The 20,419-nt window shown below is 39.7% G+C and overlaps 6 protein-coding genes across 6 annotated transcripts; 4 read left to right on the forward strand and 2 right to left on the reverse strand.

Annotated features, from left to right (window-relative positions):
* Window positions 1-247: 247 nt before the first annotated feature.
* PADG_04457 (uncharacterized protein) lies at window positions 248-627 on the forward strand (the record flags this gene model as incomplete). Its single annotated transcript, XM_010761546.1, has 2 exons — window positions 248-494; window positions 563-627. 2 exons carry the CDS (start codon window positions 248-250, stop codon window positions 625-627), a joined length of 312 nt encoding a protein of 103 aa, XP_010759848.1.
* Window positions 628-1,598: 971 nt separating this feature from the next.
* On the reverse strand, window positions 1,599-4,310 carry PADG_11770 (uncharacterized protein; the record flags this gene model as incomplete). The annotated part of the gene is made up of 1 exon (XM_010761696.1): window positions 1,599-4,310. One exon carries the CDS (start codon window positions 4,308-4,310, stop codon window positions 1,599-1,601), a length of 2,712 nt encoding a protein of 903 aa, XP_010759998.1.
* A 1,884-nt stretch (window positions 4,311-6,194) lies between these two features.
* On the forward strand, window positions 6,195-6,544 carry PADG_11771 (uncharacterized protein; the record flags this gene model as incomplete). The annotated part of the gene is made up of 2 exons (XM_010761697.1): window positions 6,195-6,354; window positions 6,447-6,544. 2 exons carry the CDS (start codon window positions 6,195-6,197, stop codon window positions 6,542-6,544), a joined length of 258 nt encoding a protein of 85 aa, XP_010759999.1.
* Window positions 6,545-10,157: 3,613 nt separating this feature from the next.
* On the forward strand, window positions 10,158-10,373 carry PADG_11772 (uncharacterized protein; the record flags this gene model as incomplete). Its single annotated transcript, XM_010761698.1, has 1 exon — window positions 10,158-10,373. One exon carries the CDS (start codon window positions 10,158-10,160, stop codon window positions 10,371-10,373), a length of 216 nt encoding a protein of 71 aa, XP_010760000.1.
* An 818-nt stretch (window positions 10,374-11,191) lies between these two features.
* Window positions 11,192-13,683, forward strand: PADG_04460 (CAMK/CAMK1/CAMK1-RCK protein kinase; the record flags this gene model as incomplete). Its single annotated transcript, XM_010761177.1, has 4 exons — window positions 11,192-11,647; window positions 11,926-11,979; window positions 12,143-12,387; window positions 12,474-13,683. The coding sequence occupies 4 exons, from the start codon at window positions 11,192-11,194 to the stop codon at window positions 13,681-13,683; spliced, it is 1,965 nt and encodes a 654-aa protein (XP_010759479.1).
* A 1,736-nt stretch (window positions 13,684-15,419) lies between these two features.
* On the reverse strand, window positions 15,420-17,894 carry PADG_04461 (uncharacterized protein; the record flags this gene model as incomplete). Its single annotated transcript, XM_010761178.1, has 8 exons — window positions 15,420-15,868; window positions 15,936-16,043; window positions 16,137-16,546; window positions 16,596-16,772; window positions 16,855-17,072; window positions 17,142-17,154; window positions 17,317-17,416; window positions 17,642-17,894. The coding sequence occupies 8 exons, from the start codon at window positions 17,892-17,894 to the stop codon at window positions 15,420-15,422; spliced, it is 1,728 nt and encodes a 575-aa protein (XP_010759480.1).
* Between the last annotated feature and the right edge of the window lie 2,525 nt (window positions 17,895-20,419).

Raw genomic sequence — 20,419 nt, forward strand, 5'->3', positions numbered from 1 at the left:
AAATGATTCTGTCCGATGTCGGTAAGGTTTCGCAGATAACGCCAGACAGACCAACTCTCACATTGGGGTTAGGTATAAGTCAGTCACGTGACACGCGGGGTCTATCGGCTAACAAAGTAAATGATTAGAGAATCAAAACCGACCCTAATTATCCAACATCCATACAGGATAGCCGGTTCGGGTTAAATGAAGCAAAGGAGGAGAACAGAAACCTAATACCCAATGCCAAAACAAAGTTTAAACAAAAATGACAAGTTCCCCCGAAAAACGCCAACCGCTCCCGAAGCAACCACTGTCGAAACCGAAATTGCATTCTCGGCCTTTAAACCCCTCTGCCCATGTGGCAGATCTCCAGCTGAAATCTGCCAAGTTAGCTGCTCAGGGCTCCGAAGGTGGAAATGCAGAGGAGGAAGAGGAAATACCAGTCATCGAATTTGATTCTTCGAAGGCCCCACAACCGTTTTTGGAAGGGGAGGACGCATTGGAAAGGGCGGGTTAGGGAAGCATGATAGGATGATGAAGATTGAAAGCGAAGGGCATTCAATGGGGTTCACAATTTCAGAGGATGCGTTTGCTCGGACGTTCAGGGTCTTGGGAGAACAACGGAGCCATCCGTCGATCCATTAGAAAGTCAAGAAATAGTAGTGGCATTTAAGAAGCTACAATTGTCAAAGGAAAGCAAATAATATACATCTGCGAAAGGGAGTCTGGGGAGAAAATGTGGAGGAACTGGAAGTATCAGGATTAAATCCGCGAACAGAGTTATATATAGGTTGTCATGGCGGAAAAACGGGGCGTCAAGCGGAAGAAAAGAAGCAATCGAGCAAAACAATATGGTACCGAGTAAAGGCAATGCAGGGCATAAAAAATAACAGGAAAAAAAGAGGCATGGTGGAAACGGTAGAAAAAAGCCTATTTAACTCAGATTGAGGCAGTGGATATATTTCTAGGGTTATTCTGGATAAAAATTTTTGCGTGAGGTGAATAACGATTTCATTTCCCCTGCTCTGTTTTTTCATGTTTTTGGTTGTGCTCCGAGATGTCTCAACTCATATCGGCATAAGTTCGTGAACGCTCTATGCTCTGCTGCAGGTTATATGTCGTCAAATCGCAAAGTGATAAAGGCAAGGCTTGAGGCGCAAGCCACCGAGCCCAAACGAAGCCAAATAGTCAGGGAACCGAAGACCAAGTAAACCGTCTGATGTAAGGGAAGTAACATGGCATATGGAAAATATATGGAAAGACAGCTGAGCTAGAAAATATCGCACACTTAATAAATCAGGGGTGAGTGTTACCAGATTTCGATCTAATATGAGAGGGTTTCATAAATCATTATCTCATCGAACTGCGTGATGATTACGTTTTGCTCATGTACCATTTCATGTCAACGTAGATCGCTAAACAAGCAAAAGAACAAAACGCAAACGAACATAACAAACAGATAAAGAAAAGAGCAAATAATGTAGAAGATATATGGGAAGAAAAATTGTCGATATCAAACCGAAAACGAAAATTCCCTGTTTTATACACACGAGTTCGGCACTGGGCAAAAAGGGGTGGACTCAGCCACTTTAATATATGGCACCCATCGCAGGAATTCAACGGCCATCCGGAACGATGCGAGCCGCATTAGCTGGCAAAACGCGTCCCCCAATCTTTTGCCTTAGCTTCTCCCTCCGCTCTTCAAGTTTATCCTGCGTCCTCTGACGCCTAGCCCGCGCAATCCACTCTTGTAACCCGCGGACGGAGCTGACAGATATGTGCAAAAGGCCAGCTCTAGACATCGTGTAATGGTGATTATGACGGGTAGAAGAGTGAACTTGATGCGCCGGGAAGGTCGATTTAAAGTGCGATGCAAGCTCCTGGTTACTGTTGTTCATGCGACGTGCAGCCCGACGAGATCGAGTTCTGTTAGAGATCCGTCGAATTATAGTCAGCGGGCCGGCGAGAGTGACACGCTTTTGCGGTATGCCTAGGGAGTTGCTGACGATTAGATCGTCGTTGCCTCTAGCCAGGGGAGAACTGGACGCGGCACCACCCTCCAGTTCACAATCGGAGTCTGCGAATCCTTCCCAGAATGGTTGTGGGAGCCAGAAGGGATGTAACTTGCTGTCTATGTTAGTGCCAGCTTTCGTGTTTCGAACATGTTGTGACGGGAAAGTGACGGGGTATGCTTCCGTACGCCTCCATGAGCCAAAGGCGCGGCGAACGGAGTTGAGGCGGCGAACTCGACCATTGTTACTATCTGAATTGGTTCTTTCCGGAACCAGTGTTAGACCAATTTCACCAATAGGAGTTTGTGGGATGAATTTGACAGCTGGGGGTCTAGGAGGGGAGCGAGGATTGCGGAGGGGAGAATAAAAATCACTTGTCGTTGCTTGGAAGGGCATTTCGGGCGTTTGTGGTCTAGTAGCTTTCATTTCCAAATCACCTGGCGAAGTGCGAAGGTATTGGACAGCTCGAGATTCAGTGACCGCCGGCTGTTGGTCTACAAGTAAAAGGGATTTGTTGTTGTGAAAGAAAACTGGTACGGCTCTAGCCTCGTGGATCTCCACTGGACCTGGAGATAGAGATTGAATCGATGGCTGAAATGGAGTAAGGTATAGAGATGGAGAGGCTATTGGGCCATGTTCGTCGCCAGGCTGCTCGAATACATGTGGACTTAGACTTGTGATCTTGTTCACAGGTTCAGGAATGGTGATTTTTGGAGTTGTCGGTTTGTTAAGTCTCTTGGTGGGGCTTTCGGGAGCCAGGGGTTGAATAACGGGCACGGCAGCATGACGGCGTGAACTCTCCAAAGTAAGTGAAGGTGCTCTAGAGTTACTCCTGCTCGTAGGTGCGGATAATGAAGACTTTCTTTGAGGAATGTTAGGCCCGGATGTATAGTTCGTTGAAGGCAAAGATGCGGACAAGGTACGCCTTTGTCTTTGAAATATATCAAACGACCTAATTCCGCTGTCTGGTGCAGTGGTAGGGCGAAGTGTAAATCCGAGGGAACGTGTTCTTGAATGGCTTCTGCTGGTCGAATTTGTAGATTTCAATGAGGATCGTCGTTGGGGAATGACGACAACTGGTACAACATCCTGCTTCAATTTTGGTCGCACAGAGACTACACTTGCAGCAAAGGACATATCCGATGACACACTCCATCGATTTTCATTGGTAATCCGGGCAGACTTTCGGTTCAGACGATGGCAGTGATCCGCCAAAGACGATGCCGAGTCGTCGAAGTTTGACTTTGGAATTGGAGAACTCGCAGATCTGGCAGATCGAAGGGAGGAATGCTTCTCCGAATGCCTTAGTGTCGGATGTTTTCGTGGTGGAGAGTCGATCACCATCGCTTCCACAGTCGAGGAAGTCGATATCCCAGAAAGTCGCCAAGTACGGACGCGATCGGTCATCTCGAGGTGGCCGTCTCCTGAAACCCATTCTAAATCTGCTGCAACCTTTTCAACGGATGTAATGGGTGTTCTGCGGGAATTTTGAAGCCTTTCCTTCAAGTTCCTTTCCCTACTCCACGAAGATTTAGTTGTCGCGTGCAAATCGCAAGGGTGGTTGCTGTTCTGTGAGAACGGATCATGATCTGCAAGAATTGGTGGGCGCTTGTGTTTGTTTTCATGGGGTCTGATCATATTGTTTTCGTGTGGCTTAACCCACTCTCCTTCAAAGGAATCGAACGCGGTTGCGTCTGTCTGGTCAACACACTCATGGCCATCCTTGGTTGGCCCAACATTTCTCTGGAGGTCTGGCTCCCAAAACGACGTATTCGTTCGCAGGGGATGAGGCAGCTTGGGTATTGTTGGGCGCAATAACAGTGGCACTGCTGCATTTCTCCTTTCCGCCACATCTTCGTCCGATGACAAAGCTTCTCGAGCAGTTGTAAATGACTCAGCCCTTGAGGACATTGATGGCTGTATTGGTGTAAGCCCTTCTCTTTTCTTAAAGGATGAAAGTGCTCGTGGAGGTGTAATATCGGGTGTCGGGGGGGTAAACTGGTGCGTTGGCGTAGCAGTTCCTGTGGTATCTGGGATAAGCTCATGGGATCCCTCCCGCGAAATGACATTGTTAACTTTCTTGTGGGGCAATAACGGGAGGCCGGGCGGTGTCAACGGAAGCGTTGGCGCAGGGGAATAGGCGTATCCATTCGAAGAAGGCGTGGCATCTTGTCTGAGATTGGATGACGGCGGTGTCGATATTAAACCATGTCTAGGAAAATCGCGCTTTCGAGGGAGGGCTTTATGGGCTTTCAAACATGGAGGATCTGCGTGAAGGGTCAAGGGGCTGGGCCCCAAAACATTCACAGCCGGCATAGGGATAGGAAACGAAGACGGGATTAACGTGGTGTTGATGATGATGATGATGATGATGATGGAGTGTCTTCTCAGGATGCTCAGCTAAATATAAAAGTTGGGCCGCACACCCTTTAATTCCCTCAAATAACATGTAACTCGATGTTCAAATATTTCATTCAGTCACGGTCGTGGTCTCATAACGGATGAATAAGCGCTTTAAATATTTCCAGTTCTGGAAGAATCTGAGCTTGACTATTTCCCTGCAAAGCTCGATTGTTAAAAGTGAGATCGAGATGAATGGTGAGCTGGCCCATAGAGAACAAGATGACCTTGCCAAGGCAAAGAGAGGGTTTTCTCCCTATGTACTTTCACCTGTGGTCACTTGCGATATATAATCTCGGCAACTCGCGGGGTAAAGTCCGCTTGTATTGCAATAGCCTGTGTTGTCTGGATATTGGAACTGGAGAGATGGAAAGTGTGAACGAGGCGCGGGAAGATGTGATGGTTGGCAACGCACTAGAATTAGAAACAGTTGATGATGGAATGAAGACAACCTCCGTTTTGCCTTGGGCGGTTGAGCAGAAGTTTAAGCCTTCAGCAAAAAGATTGTCACAGACAAGCAGGCCCTAGCTGCAAATATGGTGTGGAATCTGGGTGGTTGAGATGGGTTTGATGCAACGGCACGAATAGGAAAAGTCAAGCCCAGCAAGACCAATAATCTGGTGACAATTCGGACAAGTTGAGATTAAAAAGGCCTGGGGCAGGCGCTAAGCACGGTGATGGTAAATCACAGGTGATAGAGCAACCTCCAAGCCAAAGCGGTTGAAGGGATCTGGGTGTGTGGAGATGGTTGGTCGCAAAGGACAAATAGGAGGATGGAGAAGGGAAGGTTGAAGATGAGGCGGCCTGACCCAGAGCGCAGACACAAGACACAACCAACGGCAAAGGGGCGATCCCCATCAGGAGAAGGAACAAAAAGCAAAAGGAGACCACTCAGAACATCATCATCATCATCATCATCATCATCATCATCTTCTTCTTCTTCTTCTTCTTCTTCTTCTTCTTCTTCTTCTTCTTCTTCTTCTTCTTCTTCTTCTTCTCCTCCTCCTCCTCTAACTAACTACCAACAAATCATGGCTTGTCCTTCAAACAGGTCACGGAGAAAGGACCAAGTTACGTACAAAGAATGTTTGTTTGATGGGTTCAGAAACAGTTAACATTCGCAAATAACCACGGTCATTCCGCACAGCGAAGACTCGTACATGCATACATCATACATTATAATAATCATAATTACCGTTTGTATGTATGTCCGTCTGGTTGCCCTGGATTCTTTAAGCATTATTCTCGAAGCATTTTCTTATTTTAGCCACGTTGACCCTTGAAACAGCCCTCAAACGTGGTCTCAATTTCGTTGCAGATATGCCGCTCACCCAACCAGGCCACTGCCTTATGTTTATTTGTCTCTCAGATTCGGAATATTGTTGACGTTTGTTCTAGGTTGAAACTCTGTCTGATCCCTGGTACACTTTTAAAGAGGGAAAGGCACCATCTGCCTGTGGTTTAAATTTTCTATTCATGGCTGGAATGCCGGCATTGGGCATCTGGCTTTGCATCAAGGGAATTTATTTCACATCCAACAACTGGATATATGCAGTGCCATCCATCATTGTCCTCAAGCTGCTTGTTGTCGGAGTGCATATATGATGCCACATATAACTACGACACCCCTTCTGAATTTTTACTTCAAGACTCATATCATTGCCCTGAAACAAGGTTCAATTAACCACCCTTTTTTGCCCCTGAGGTTCGGAATACTGGCAGGACATAGAGTTCATCCATTCCGGTACCTGGATATATTTTCCAGATCCATGGTTGTGGGATTTGTCGTTCTAACACAACATGTATTACACTGCCTGTTGTCAACCTCATGATTCTCATCGTGATACCACAGCGGCGAATAGTCCTGCGTCCTGCAAAATACCAGACCCTGAATCAGTTGCGTCACTTATAAAACCATTCCTTAATCGACTTTTCGCAAAATATGCCTGGACTGAAACTTGTGAAACTCGGCCGTTCCTTTTTCCATCCTTTGTACTTATATATACCTACCTACATTCTATATTATAACTAACTAGTATGACCATTGCATAGATATGCATTTCTCTTGCCCAGTTGAAACAGTGCAAAATATGTTATTCTACCTCAGCCAAGGTCAAGTGTCGAATCGCATTTCAAATCCCCTTATTTAATTTGAACAACTATATATTCCATCTCATGTAGAATGAATCATAATCAATGTATCATAAAACATTTTAACCCTACAATAGTCCATTCCAGTTTCTGCCTCTATGCTATGTAACATAGCTCAAGTAGGTACTATACTTCCGGCTCCTGTCCTGAATTCCTGATTGTCCCCTGGTTCCCCTGCTATGCTAGCCAAGATCTGCTTTCGACACTCAGTTAATATTTGACAATGAAAATAAACAAAAAAGACAAGCCTGCGTCATCCGTCAAGCTGTTTGACAGGAGAATGTTCAAATAAAATCATTTCTCCCACTTCTAGGAAACTTGGCCATAGCCTTTGAAGTATGCACATATATGCATACCTGTTTGAAACCCATGCACAGATGCTTCTTTCAATACCATCCCATCAAGAGCAGTCTCTCAAAATGGTGCGACAAAATCTCAAACGTCATTCCCTGCTTCAGTCTTCTACAAGCACATCCATATATATCTGCGAAGCCAAAGGGCCCTCTCCCGCCCTTTCCCCGATAAAACTCCTTCATTTCCTGAGCAAGAAGCCATGGAGTGTCCGTTGTCCACTCCATTTTACTGGCAGGCGAATAGTTTGAGCGGATAACTGGGTACAAAGATACATCCCCAACAAATCACCGCTGCCCAGATGATTACGATCTCTCCACAATAATCCATGGATGGGATCTACTTTCTATCTCCTTGTAGGAGCACAGGGAAACCACTGGTCCGTAACCTTGACTCATTCTCAGGCCCGACATTCAATATCCGATCACATTCACGACCAGTCCAGGCTGGTTCCCAGTTATTTTTAAATCTGAAAAGCGATTTTCTAGACAGTGCAGTGCATGCTATCATCTCAAATGTTCAGGAGTGTGATCATTCCCTATGAAGATAAATCTCGTGGCTGTTGCTATATATAGTTCCGCAGTCCTCTGCCGCAACCGTTCCGGAGGGTGAACTTGAGCGCCGGGGCCCATGGAAGTGGTGCTGACGAGAAGGTAGAAGGGAGGTTGGGAAATTAAGGAGGGTCCATCCCGTCGAGAGGAGCCTCAACAAAGAAAGTTTCCTTTTTATTACTTTTTGACTCGGAGTCATCTTGATTTCCGTTTACGTAAACTTCTTAACCACGTTAACTTTAGTTAACTAGTTGACGTCAGCGAATACGAATACTGCAACGTAATCTTCCCGCAACAAACCACCTAACCAAACAACCCCAAACTCAAATTCGACAAATTTCAAACTAAGCAACAACCACTACATAGGAAGTATACAAGATAATTATACAAAATATATTCTTAGGCTGTGATCAGGCAAAGCTCTATATCCTTGTGCTTCATACTGCCACATTTACTACAGTGATATCTAGTCCTCAGATTTGCATCCGCAATCCCTTTCTCAATGAGCTGATTGAGCTCCTGGGCTCTAGCAGCCTTAGCTAATTCTTCGTAAGCAGTTATAATTCCTTTTGCAGCAATATATGTAAAACAGTTTTTCTCTCTTTCACTTCAACCTGGCAATGTCAGCTCATAACTTCATATGCTCTTTTGTTAGTATAGAGATACTGTGCATAATCAGCTGACATCTCTTTATCAACTGGTCAAAAACTTGATTCATAACATTAGAAAGAAAATTTATATCAAATTTAATCTTGCTACTTTGACTATTTCAATAAGTCATATTATAAGTAGTTTTAGAAGTTTAAAAAAACAGAAATCAATGAAATTCATAAGTTAACTCTGAGAAAAAAAGAAATAAAATTTAAATATATAGTCAAATAGAATCTTAGTTAAATTAAATAACATTAGATTTATAATTTAAAATTATTTTTCATAGTAGTATTTTTTATAATCTCTTTTGTCTAAATACTATATATTTAATAAGAAAATTTTATTATTATTATTATTTTAGTCTTATATTTTATACTTTTTATATACTTTCTTGAATAAAGAAAAGTAGCTCGTATTAAATAACTACAATAAATATAATATGAAGGATAGATTGCTTGATTGATTATGAAGCGATCGCTAGCTACGCGGAAGTTATATACGGTGTGGATTACATAAGAAGGCTGATAGGCCTGACATATAAGAAGTAAAAAGATATATATAATATTATAATTTTGTAACTTAAATAGCAATTATTATATTCAAGTATAATATGACTATTATATTTATTTATAATTTATAATTTTATAAATTATATAAGTTATATTTTATTTAGTTATTAAATATTTTTCATTAGTATAAGTTAAATTTACTGCATTTTAATTTTTATCATTAATAGTAATAATATATTTAATTTTTTGACAACTGCTAGTTATATCTTATATTTTATTAAATATTAATTCATTTAAGTTGTATAAATTTTTTTAGCATAATTTTATTATATAAAAATTCTAACTTTAACTAACTAGTTCAAAATATTATTTAATAAATTTATTATTTTAAGTTTTTACAATACTAAAAGTATTGAATATATATTTTATATATAATATATTAATCATACAATAATAATTGAAAAAGTTTATTTTTACTTTTATATATAAAAAATTATTTATTGAATTAAAGATTTTTATCTATAAAGATTACTTTTTAATTATTAAGTTGAGAATTTAATCATATCAAATACTTATATAGTTAACTAAATACTGTAACAATAAATAGATTGTTCTAATTAAAAGTTTTAAAAGATTTTATTAAAGTAGCTGACATTTTAAATAATTTGATAATGAGAAGAATTGAGATAAAAATGTTCAATTGAATGATTTATTCAAGAAGCTGGTGGTAGGTAATAGTTATTTAGTTTACCACGTGACAGAAAATCTGTAGAAGATTAGTCATGTAAGAATTGTTTTGGAAGAATTATGCAGTAAATAAATAATATATAGAGAGTTTGTGATGCTGAGAGGATGTTTCCTTGGGTAAAGGACTGAGTTAACCAAGATGTCAATTCATGTTAACTTTGTGAACATAAATCATTCCGAAAGTTTACAGAGTTACCAGATTTTGTGATGGATCTGAGCCTATTCGAGTTAAGTTAGTCAAAAGAGGTACCTAAGAGAAGTTTAAGTTCAATGACCACGTGACTCGGGAGATTAGAGTGAGGTTGAACGGCTGGGCTGGGGATTTTCATTCAGGTACAGACTCAACATTCTAATTCGTGTTGTGAATTTAGTAACTACAAGTGTGATACATTAACTAACTAATAGTTGTAGCCAAAGAGCAGTGACGGGTTTAGATTATTTGTGTGGTGGAACTCTTAGCCCCATGACTGAGCCACAATCTGAGATCTTTTACAACTTCTTTTCTGAGGGGAGATGGGGAAGAAGTTAATTTCATTCTATTCTCACGAAAGAAAGAAATAAATGGTTATTCCCTGCTCTCAGATTCTAGCAAAGGATGGGTATGGTTCCTTGCCATGGTTGAGAGGCGGGAAGAAACAAAGGGATATGTAATGTCATACATAGATCATAATGCACATCATCCATGTGTAGAGAGTGGTTACCAGTGTCCAAGTAGGATGGCATCCCAGGGCCTGACCTTGGTGCTTCGAGGTATTATCATTTTCGCCGTTGCAGCGGATAATTAAGCTTATCGTCTGTCCAGAATGATAATCGGAGTACCTAGGTCTAAGGATCCCATCAAGCCGAACAAATATCAAAACAGCAGAAGTGCGAGAGGCGGGAGCGAGCGGGGAAATTGGCATCAGGCAAAACCCCCAATGACATCAACGTCAGTTGTTGCTGAGGGCGGATCAGCCCAAGGCCCCACAGAAGTACAGAGATCAGCAAAGCGAGAGTTGAGGAGGGTTGAAGGGCAATGATGGCATTTGCCAAACATTCGACTTTTGAGCAGCGGGGAGTGCGGGTAGACTGTAAATATGAAACAAGAGTTTGCATAAATCCTATTTCCCTTACAGAGAGTAGACAACAATATTCAACATGAAGTTTTCAACATATTAAAGGAAGTATCATCAATATGACGTCTGCCTGTCCCGTCTTCCGCGATCCGTGGACGCCCCTCACCTGACTGCGGCTGACGCTAGGCCCAACCTTGGTACTCATGATTCATCGCTGCGGTTTTTGACGGAATCAAGATTTTTCTTAGCGACTAAACAACCTGGGACTATTAAGCACCATCACCACTACTATCACCGCTGTTGCACCGCATTCACAATCTCTCCTTTATTTTCATTCTTTTATTCTAACCTCATCTCTCCCTCATAGCTTGTTCCCCCTTCAAGCACACCTGTCTACAGCTCCCTACTTTCTGCCCAGGTGGCTCATTGCTTCGACTGTATTTGAATACTTCTCAGCGTCTTTAACCTGTCCAACACAGTTCATTCCGACTTGGTATCCTTCATTTACTTCGTCTAATCTCAGTCCTGTTTGTCATTGGCAACTTCTCTTACAGTCCAACTGCTACATCTATCCCCACCAGGAACCATCGTGACTCGCCGCTCACTCTATATCGAGTACCTGAGGCAACCCCGCATTTATAAAATAGATGTAGCCTGCCTCCAACCGCTCCTTGTGACAACCATTTTTTAATGTCTTTTTCTTGCTTTCTCATTTTCCATTCACATTTTCATTTTTCACACGTCTCACAATCAGCAATTTCAGGCTCCCTTGCATATCAATGATGAGTACCATTCAGAACCTGAAGAATTTCATACGACATGGCAAGCAGGCCCGCATAGCCACTCCCCATGCAGAACCCACCACAAACGTCTCCACCATCCATGTAGAGCATCAGAAACAGCCACACAGCCAATTCTCAGCCGCTGCCCACGGCCTAGATGCCCTGGATAGCAGGTTACCCCCAAAGTTTGCCCATGCGCCAACTCAAACCAAAAAGTCATCGACCGTGCCCGTAAAAGCTGCAAGGGGACACGAGTCGGAAATCGAACAGATTATCGCAGAGGAGAGGCGAAGTAGGTCACAGATGCCAAAATATCCGGGTTTAGAAAGGTGGGAACTGCTGGAGAAAATGGGCGACGGTGCCTTCAGCAATGTCTATCGTGCCAGAGATACCACTGGCAAATTCGGAGAGGTTGCTGTTAAAGTCGTGCGGAAATTCGAGATGAACTCCAAACAGGTATGAGACCTGTCACTGATATAAACAAAATAATCTTTTTAATCTTATACTTTTTTTACACTTTTTCCTTGGTTTTTTCCTATTCTATTCTTTTCCTATTTTTCTAAGAAAAAAAAAAAGAAAAAAAAAGAATGTTAACCACTCTTTTTTTTTAATTTTCTTCCATTTTGCAGTATGTTGCCTACCACGGTTGCTGTTTTATTTTATTTATTTTTTTTTTTTATTATCCTCCTTTCTTCTCTCTTTGCATTGGCCAACATCGTGGAGCCAAATTCTAGGGCGAGGATCACCTTCATCCGGACCTTAAGAAGAAGCAAAAGCAGGTCGTGGAGGTGAGCGTTTACTCGACTTATATTTTTTCACGACTTGGTGATTCAGATTCAGATTTTGAAGTTTTCAGCATCAAATCTTCATCAGATAATGCCTGTTAAAACACACCAACCATATCTTGAGTATTATGTCACTGACTTTTGGTTTAATGTCGTCTTTTCTTAGCGCTCAAATATCCTCAAAGAAGTCCAAATAATGCGCCAACTCGACCACCCAAATATAGTTAAGCTGATCGAATTCTCAGAGTCGAAACAATTTTACTATATCGTCCTTGAACTTTGTCCCGGAGGTGAATTGTTTCACCAAATCGTTCGATTGACATACTTCAGCGAGGACCTCAGTCGCCATGTTATAGTACAAGTCGCAAAGGCGATAGAATATTTACACGAGCAATCTGGCGTTGTACACCGGTATGCATTAAGATCCAGACCACATGGCGTCATAATATCTTGGCATTGATGGAGCGTCTCCCGCTGACATCACATTTTTAACTTAGTGACATCAAACCTGAAAATCTCCTCTTCTACCCCGCTCCATTCATCCCCTCTAAAAACCCTAAACCCTCTGGCCCTGGTGATGAAGGAAAAGTTGACGAAGGCGAGTTTACCCCTGGCGTTGGAGGTGGCGGTATTGGTCAGATCAAAGTTGCCGACTTCGGCCTGTCCAAGGTGATATGGGACAGTGAAACCATGACACCATGTGGGACGGTCGGTTACACGGCCCCTGAAATCGTCAAGGACGAACGATACTCCAAGAGCGTCGATATGTGGGCTCTAGGCTGTGTCCTATATACCCTACTATGCGGCTTCCCCCCTTTCTACGACGAGAGCATCCAAGTGCTGACCGAAAAGGTCGCGCGGGGCCAATACACCTTCCTCTCCCCGTGGTGGGACGACATCTCTAAATCCGTCCAAGACCTCGTCTCCCACCTCCTCACTGTCGACCCAGACAAGCGCTTCACCATCAAGGAATTCCTGGAACATCCCTGGATCAAACAAACGAACGAAAAAACCCATGCCGCCGCCGATGCCCCTCCTCTCGCCACCCCAGCCCTCCACGCCCACTTCATGGAAACCCCCCCCGTCGCCCTGGATCGCAAAATGGACTTCCGATCCCCAGGAGCCATCAACCTGCGCGAAGTCTTTGACGTTGGCTACGCCGTCCACCGCCAAGAAGAAGAAGGCAAGCATCGCAGGAACTTCAAATACGGCTTCCGAGGCGCTCTCAACCCTCTCAACGAGGATTATGACGATAACCAAGATGACGATGACGAGGATCTGGAAGAGATGTACTATTACGACCAGGATAATAATGCAGCCACCTGCATGGCGCCTATTAAGGCTCGGCGGGTGATTTATCATACCAACCGCGCTGACGTGGCTTCCATGGAGGCTAAGTTGCAGTCTACAAATTTGAACGCAGCATCCGGTGCAGTTAACATGTCACAACCCAGTGCTGCAGCGCAGGCGAGACAGCAGGCAGTTAAAAACCAGCCTGCCCAACCACAGCAGCAGCAGCAGCAGCAGCGGCAGAAACAACAACGTGGTGGTGGGGGTGGTGGATATGGGACGCATAGTGCTGCTGTTGCGGCTGCAGCGAGGGAGAGCGCGGCGCGCTCGTCGAGGCAGCCGTTTGAGCTAAGTTTGGATAATGCCACGTTGTTGGGGAGGAGGGGGAGGCGATTGCCAGGGCAGGAGGTTGTTTGATGTTGATAATTATGATGATTTAATTTTATTTTGTTTGTGTTTTTTCTTTTTATCTTTTTTTGTGCGTTTTCAGATATGTGTGCATTCTGTGTGTGTATAGATCTGGCTAGATCTTGTTTTTAATTCATTCACACATTCTCCCTTTTTGTTAATTTCTATCTTTCGTTCCCTTCTGTCTTGATCGCTTTTGCTGTCGTTGTCAGATTCGAGAAGTGGTTTTCATATTATATCATCCTACATATTACCTTTTCTGATAATTGCAAGTAAGAACTCAACGGAGAAAGAGACTGCCCTGGCAGTGGGCAAGAGAAAATCTGAGTAAAAGAACATATTACGTCCCCAGCTCACCCTCCCTCATCCACACATACCCTTTACAATGCATTTTGACGCACCTATGTCCCCTGTTTACAATACTCTCTACTCATTCTCTCGTGATAAACTATTTGCGCATGGTTTTTTTATTCTTCTTCCCCCCCCCTTTTTCCTTCCCTCCTTTCTCCTTGCCTTTCACGGTTTGATGAGATCACCTTTTCACCCTCTTCTCCGCCCGGTGATATGAACGGGATGGGAAACAGATATTTATCTACCTAATAAGTAGTTCTACATATCTATAACGAACGGTAAGCAACTGATCGCTAATAAGTTGCTGGTAAGAAAATCGTTGGAAAAAATATTTCTCTCTCTTTTCCTAAACCTTTCTTATTTTTGTTAGTTCTAATCCACTCGAGCCCTTACGGCTAGTTAATTTGAGCGGACATTCATTTGCGTTCTGCACCATCACCATTTGGATAGCAGCGAAATAGGAAAATGACCCATCATATATCCACATCTAAAATTCACTGTCGCATACCTTTTCCAATAGTTGAACGTGGATTTTCACTTTTCCTTCTATGCTTTTGCGAGGATGATAACTGTTTACATGGCAGGGCCCCTTTGAAAATTAAGCTCCCCCCATTTTTCTCTCAATTTATTGCATTTCAAAAAGAAACCCTTTCCCCCCCAAAAAAATATTCCACAAACTACCCCAGTGGAGTTAAAAGAAAGAATGGAGATTTGGAAGAGAAGGAGATATTGTATTGAAACTATAATTAAATGAGCAATCTATTTATATGCTTCTTTGAGGGGTACTAGAGGAATGGAGTTTCAGGTGGAGGAGAGAAGAGATGCAAGTATTCAGATGGTAGACTAGGGGAACATAGTTTATATTAGAATTGAATTCAATTAATTATCTACCTATTCTTGTCTTTTTTTTTTAAATTCATAATAGGAGAATAGTGAAAGAGTTTCATCATCATGAATGAAGAAGAAATTTAGTATTGTATTTCACAAGGAGGGTGACTATACTCACCTATATGAAATATTATTTGCATTTCCAAAACAAGTTTGAAAACACACATGGGATTAAGAAGCCACAGTCGATCGATCACATTAGCTGCGTGTTAACAGATATAGAAGTTAAAAGGTGCAGAATAACATGTCAATCCATTGGAATCAAATCAACTTCACTGACCTGTCATCAGGATTAATAAACCGGGTATAAATGAAATGAGTGAACGCAAAATAAAATAGAGAGAAAAACTTAAAAAAAAAAATTTAAAAAAAAAAAAAGATTAAAATTAAAATTTAAGTCATATCATGAAAATTTCCCCATACAAACCTTGGAAGCCCTCTTGAAGCCCCCCCTTCAATGCCTTCATATGGATAACATTGATTCGTACCGTATCTGCTCTCCTCCCTTACAAACTAGCCCTCCCCCTCGTCTCAATTGGTAATAAAACCATCACCACAAATGCAGCAAACATAAGTCCACTAGATACGTAAATGGGTGCCTTTGGATTTGTAATGCTACCATATATAGCAACAATGGGAGCCAGCAGCCCGCAAATCCGGTTTAGACAGCTAGCAATACCCGTGCCAACTCCACGATTAGGAGCGGGGAAGACTTCCGGTGTATATGCATACAGAACGCCGTACATAATATTCTGGAAGAAGGCTTCTAGACATGTACAGGCGAGCTGGACATCTGGGTTTGAGGATATGGTAAAGCAGAGGAGCGTTACAGCGGTGAGTGCGGTGGAGATGGCCATGGTGCCCTTGCGGCCTATATAGGGGATATCAACGGTGAAGCAGGCAAGGATTGAGCCAGGAACACCTATAATAGAAGTTATGGCGTAGTTTCGGTAGACTGGGTTTTTGGTCAGTTGGTCAAGAATTGAACTATCGTTTTACCTTGTACAGGCATGGCGACATACCAATTGAAACGGGGGTCTTTCCATTGTTTCCAAGGTACTGAGGTAGAAAGGAGTTGAAGAGAGGGTATCCCATGCCAATCGTAGCCCAGCAGAACCACAAGAGAACAGCTGAGAGAGGTATATGTTAGTTGTATTTTCCTTTATCTTCATCGTTATCCAAGACAACAAATCCGACAGATTTTAAGAAATTCAAAAACCTACTTGTAAACCCAAGCTTCTTGGTAGCGAAAAGAGGCGCGATACGCTGTGAAGAGAACTTGGAAAATTGCCTTTTGACAATTTCTAAGTTCGACAGCTTCCGCTGATCAGGTGAAATTTCTTCCGGATAGCCGCCGATTTCATTTAAGATATCGTTAGTCAACCAAGTGCTGGATCCATTTGTATATGCGATAGCATGTACCACAGACACTGCTTCTTCCTGACGACCGCGGGAGAGAAGAAACTTGGGTGATTCGTAGAGATGGAACAGGAAGAAACGACACATGAACATGACCAAGGTCAGGCCTCCCAGGGTAATAACAAGGTAGCGCCATCCCATGTTCTTTTCCCTTGTACAACTGACCTCGTCTGCACTGCAGGAGAAATTCGGAATTAAACCCCATGCGACCATGCTAATGGATCATATTAGTTTTAGTAAATCCCAGGGGAGAAGATGAGCACCCAAAAGGAAAAAGAGCGGGAACCTGCCTTCCAACAAGTGTACCAAGAGGCCACCAAATACTCAACATCGTCAACAGATTTCCTGATGCAAATGGCAGGAATTCCAAAAACAATGCACCGTCCACCGGCAGATTTCCGCCCACTCCCACACCCAGGCATGCAAACAGGGCACTGACACTATATTCACAAGCAAATGTTAGTTACCAATCGATTAAATAAATACCTTTAATTGTAGCTCAAAGGAACTGTTTTAATTTACCCAACCCAGGTCGGCCCGCCAGCTGCAGCAAGGCCAAAGACACTAGTTAGGAGAAGGGTCAGGTTAAACGCAAGACGTCGACCGATTACATCCGAAGCGGTTCCCCAGAATATGGCGCCAACGCAGAGGCCAACAAACAACGAACAGGTGGTAAATCGGACGGTAGAGTCATCGACACCAAATTCTACGGAAAGTTGTGGCAGGGTCAAAGCAACTCCCTATATTTGATTGTCAGTTTCTTCTCCAACCCTTTTGGCCTCCCAATACCAAGATATGTATAGATATACTTGTATCCAGATACTATAAATTCAAAAAAAAAACCTGTCAGCCAATTTTTTCCCCCTTTTTAAAATTTTTTTATCACTCCAAAATGACTACAAACTTAATCAAGAGATGTTGAAAGGATATCCATTCTGACGAAACGGAAGAAAAGGGGGAAATAGAAGTTAGCATTCAACTTACTTATCGGCTAACCAGCCAAAACCACAAAGAACAAACAACTGCCATTGATATTTGCCCATTCCGATATGCTGAATAGCGAAATTAATGACTTTTGATTTACCTGCAGCAATTGTACAATTAGATCTATCATCTTCAATTACGTAAAACCAAATCGACTTGGAACAACTTGGAAAAGCGAAATTGTAGGAAAAGGTCTTTTCTTCTTTCTTCCAGTATAATAAACACAGACAAGAAACGAAAAGGAGAAAAAGTCCAAATAAAGCAAAATAAAATAAAAAGGCCAGGGGGCATTTGTTATCAAGTGCAGCAGTTGTCTTAAACGTACGGTCATATGCGGTATCATACCCGGATGTCACAATATCATTCTCCACCTCAGCCCTAAGGACTTCCAAAGTCAGAGAAGAGCTGTGTTGGTCACCTAAGGTCCAGGATGCAAAGCCTTTTTCTGGTGCATCTTCCGGGTTAACATCTCCGGCTTCATGTTTCGGGTCTTCTACTGGCTGGGGACGCGACAGAGGAACCAGGACCCCTGGATACGTTGCGATGTCGCTATTCCTGAACGGATTCACGAACCCCATGACGACGATTTCCTTCTGTGCAAGTTGTTGCTCTGGGCAGGTGGGTTATGTCTATCTAGAAAATAGAGAAACGGTATCCGGAGGAATTTTACGTTGATGGGATTGTTTTCTCTTTTCTCTTTTCCTTTTCTTTTGGTCGCATAGGGCTGACGATTCCGTGTATTCACACAGCGAACAGTAGGGAGCAAGACGAAGGAGCCCAGGATGGCCTAGGCAAAAACTGTGCGTGATTGGACTTAAAGAGATAGTGACCAACCCCATGTATACAGCAAAACTTAAGGAAAGCTCAAAATATATATTATGCGTTAAGAATACTTGAACCTTACTGCCGGTTCGAGGGATCGCCAAAAAAAAAAATTTGAGGGAGCAGCGGATGGATCCCCTCGTCCGCGTGTGTTGTGCCAATTGGTGTGGTTTCAATTAGTTAGTGTTAACTATTTATTTATTAATAACTTATGATGAGAAACGTAATCTATAATTAAGCGAGCGAGCCACATGAGCCACTCATCTCAAGCATCTACACGTCACTTGATCTAACAATTAAAAATATAAACAATGCAAAGCCATCAAGTCTCCTTTCAAGAAGGAAGACTTTTTTTAGCAATTCAAGCACTTTGATATAAGTCAGATTTTGGGTGTACAAGCTGCAGCAAAGCTATATGATGTTTCCTCATTCTACCCTTACTTATCATGTCAATGGTCACATGACATGTGTTGATACTTCACCAACGAACTGAAAACTCAGTCTTATAGAGGAAGAATATCTTATTCAGTGAATTTTCTCTGTGAATGCATGAGAGCAGTTACTTCAGATTTCAATAATAGAAAATATGATTAATTTACTTCTTTTGAAATGAGAAATCAAGTCTGAATCTAAGCCTTCTTCAATAGTTGATGAATACTAAGTATGAAACTTTATCAACAATTATAAGAAGTTAAAATTAAAGTTCTTTTGAAAGTATAATCATCAATAAGCTCTATATGAGAATTTTGAGATAATATGAAAATGATTTAAGCTTTTATAAAATATTATTAAGAAGTAGAAAATTTCACTAAAATGATATATATACAACTTTGATGAGACTAAGTTTTAAATAAAATTTTTTAAAATAATTAAAATAATTATTAAGTTTAAGAAAAGTTGATTATTTAAAATATATATAATTAAAAAATTGAGAATAAGCTATTATTATAGTAAAAGTTAAAATAATTAATTAAACTTTATATATAATAATTTTTTTTTTAAAAAAAGTATTAATTTTATTGATATAAAATTAAAATTTTTTTATATAATTAAATAATTAAAATCAATAAATATGATTAAATATATAATATATTAAAATTATTATATTTATTATTTATATTAATAATTTTACTTAAAAATTATAATATTTATTAATTATATATTTTAAATAAAATTTTTATTTAAATTTAAAATTAATATTTTTATAAAATTAATTAAAAACTTTTTTATTTTAATATTAAAATATATATTTAACTAATTAATAAAATATTTTATTAAAATATTTTTTAATTTTTTAATTTTTTTTAATTTTTTTTATATTTAATTATTTAATTATTTTATATTTTAATTTTTAGTTTAATATTCTTATTATAGCTATTCAGTTAAATAAATTAATTAAAGTTTTTATTTTATTAATATTTTAACTTTAGGCTAAGTTATTATATATTATTAAACTTTTTTTTATTAAAAAACTTTGAGAATTAATAAATAAATTTTATATTTATATTTATATTTATATTTTTTAGATATATTAAAAAAATCTAAATAAAAAAAAATTTTAAATTAAAATAAATATTTTAAAAGTTTAAAGAAAATATTATTTTTTAATTTTATAAAATATATACTATAATTAAAGATTATTTAATAAGTTTAAATATAAAAAATATAAATTATAATTAACTTTATTTTTAAAAAAACTAAGCTTATTAATAGATATTATTATTAATAAATTATTAAAAAAACTATATATATTTAAATATAAACTTCTAAAAATTTAATAAAAAATTTTTTACTAATATATTGAAATAATTTAAAAAATAAATAAAATAGTTAGAAGTTGATACAATATTAATATAATTTAGATTAAATTTAAAGTATAAAATATTTTTATAAAAATTAAAAATTTAGTGTAAGATTTTTAATATTAAATTTTTTATAATTTAAAAGATTTTTATAATAATTAATAAAATTATTTTTAGAAATCAAATATTAAAAATATTTGAATATTTTTAAATAGTCAAATAATATTAAAAAAAACTTTAGAGATATAAAATTTAATATAATTAAATTAAATTTGAATTAATATAAAAAATAGTAAAAAAATTAAATTAAAGAAAAAAATATTTAAAAATTAAAATTAAAACTTAAAAAATAATTTAAGAAACTATATTTTAATTATATATTAAAAAAATTAAAAAATTAAATTTTAATAAATAAAGCTCTGAGAAAAAAATACTTAATATATAAAATATAAAATAAATCAAAATAAAAATTTTTATTA

This window comes from Paracoccidioides brasiliensis (assembly GCF_000150735.1).
Source record: "Paracoccidioides brasiliensis Pb18 unplaced genomic scaffold supercont2.4, whole genome shotgun sequence".
Taxonomy (NCBI): domain Eukaryota; kingdom Fungi; phylum Ascomycota; class Eurotiomycetes; order Onygenales; family Ajellomycetaceae; genus Paracoccidioides; species Paracoccidioides brasiliensis.